Below are 614 nucleotides of genomic sequence, written 5' to 3'. Positions count from 1 at the left end.
CTGCTTAAACTTCTGGCAGTTCCTTTTCTATGTACTGTTCCAGCCACTTTTTTTTTTAGTTTAGATGGATATTTTATTATTTAATTGATCAATCAATTTTGTTTGCATAACTACCTAAAAGCGGAATTTTATTCTCTTTCCATGTGAATACTGAAATAGTGACAAAGGTAATCAGAGTAAGAAAACGAAACTAGCATATCTCATTTTCTTTAACAAATAAAATATACACACTAGAATGTGCAATGGGTTAGCTACTAAAAAATTCAAATAAGATCTTGAAGAATATAGGAACAATCACAGTGCAACAGAGATGAGCTGACATGTTATTAACCTGTTTAAGCATTCTTGGTGCTTCACTGCTTGTCCACTAGCTGAATCTTGACATGGTGGAAGACTTTAGATCTAGGACAGCATCATATTGACTTAGAACCATGCACATGAACCAAAATGCAGGCAAACACTAAACACTGCTGAGAGCATCCACCCCAGGAAGGACTTTACCTTCCAGAAGCTCCAGGCTAGCACCACCGCCAGTGCTCACATGACTAACTTTATCCTCCGTGTTCCATTTGGCACAGCAAGTGGCAGTGTCTCCACCACCTATAATGGTGATG

The 614-nt window shown here is 38.1% G+C and overlaps 1 protein-coding gene across 1 annotated transcript in view; it reads right to left on the bottom strand.

The window, feature by feature from the left end:
* Nucleotides 1-460: 460 nt before the first annotated feature.
* Nucleotides 461-614, bottom strand: part of LOC102858469 (phosphoglycerate kinase-like) — a 15263-nt gene continuing 15109 nt past the window's right edge. Inside the window, exon 3 of the mRNA XM_006887345.1 lies at nt 461-614. Coding sequence (XP_006887407.1) covers nt 461-614 — 154 coding nt within the window.

This window comes from Elephantulus edwardii, unplaced genomic scaffold, assembly GCF_000299155.1.
Source record: "Elephantulus edwardii isolate Elephantulus edwardi_28Jun2011 unplaced genomic scaffold, EleEdw1.0 scaffold00056, whole genome shotgun sequence".
NCBI lineage: Eukaryota > Metazoa > Chordata > Mammalia > Macroscelidea > Macroscelididae > Elephantulus > Elephantulus edwardii.
This window is presented reverse-complemented; position numbering and strand designations above follow the sequence as displayed.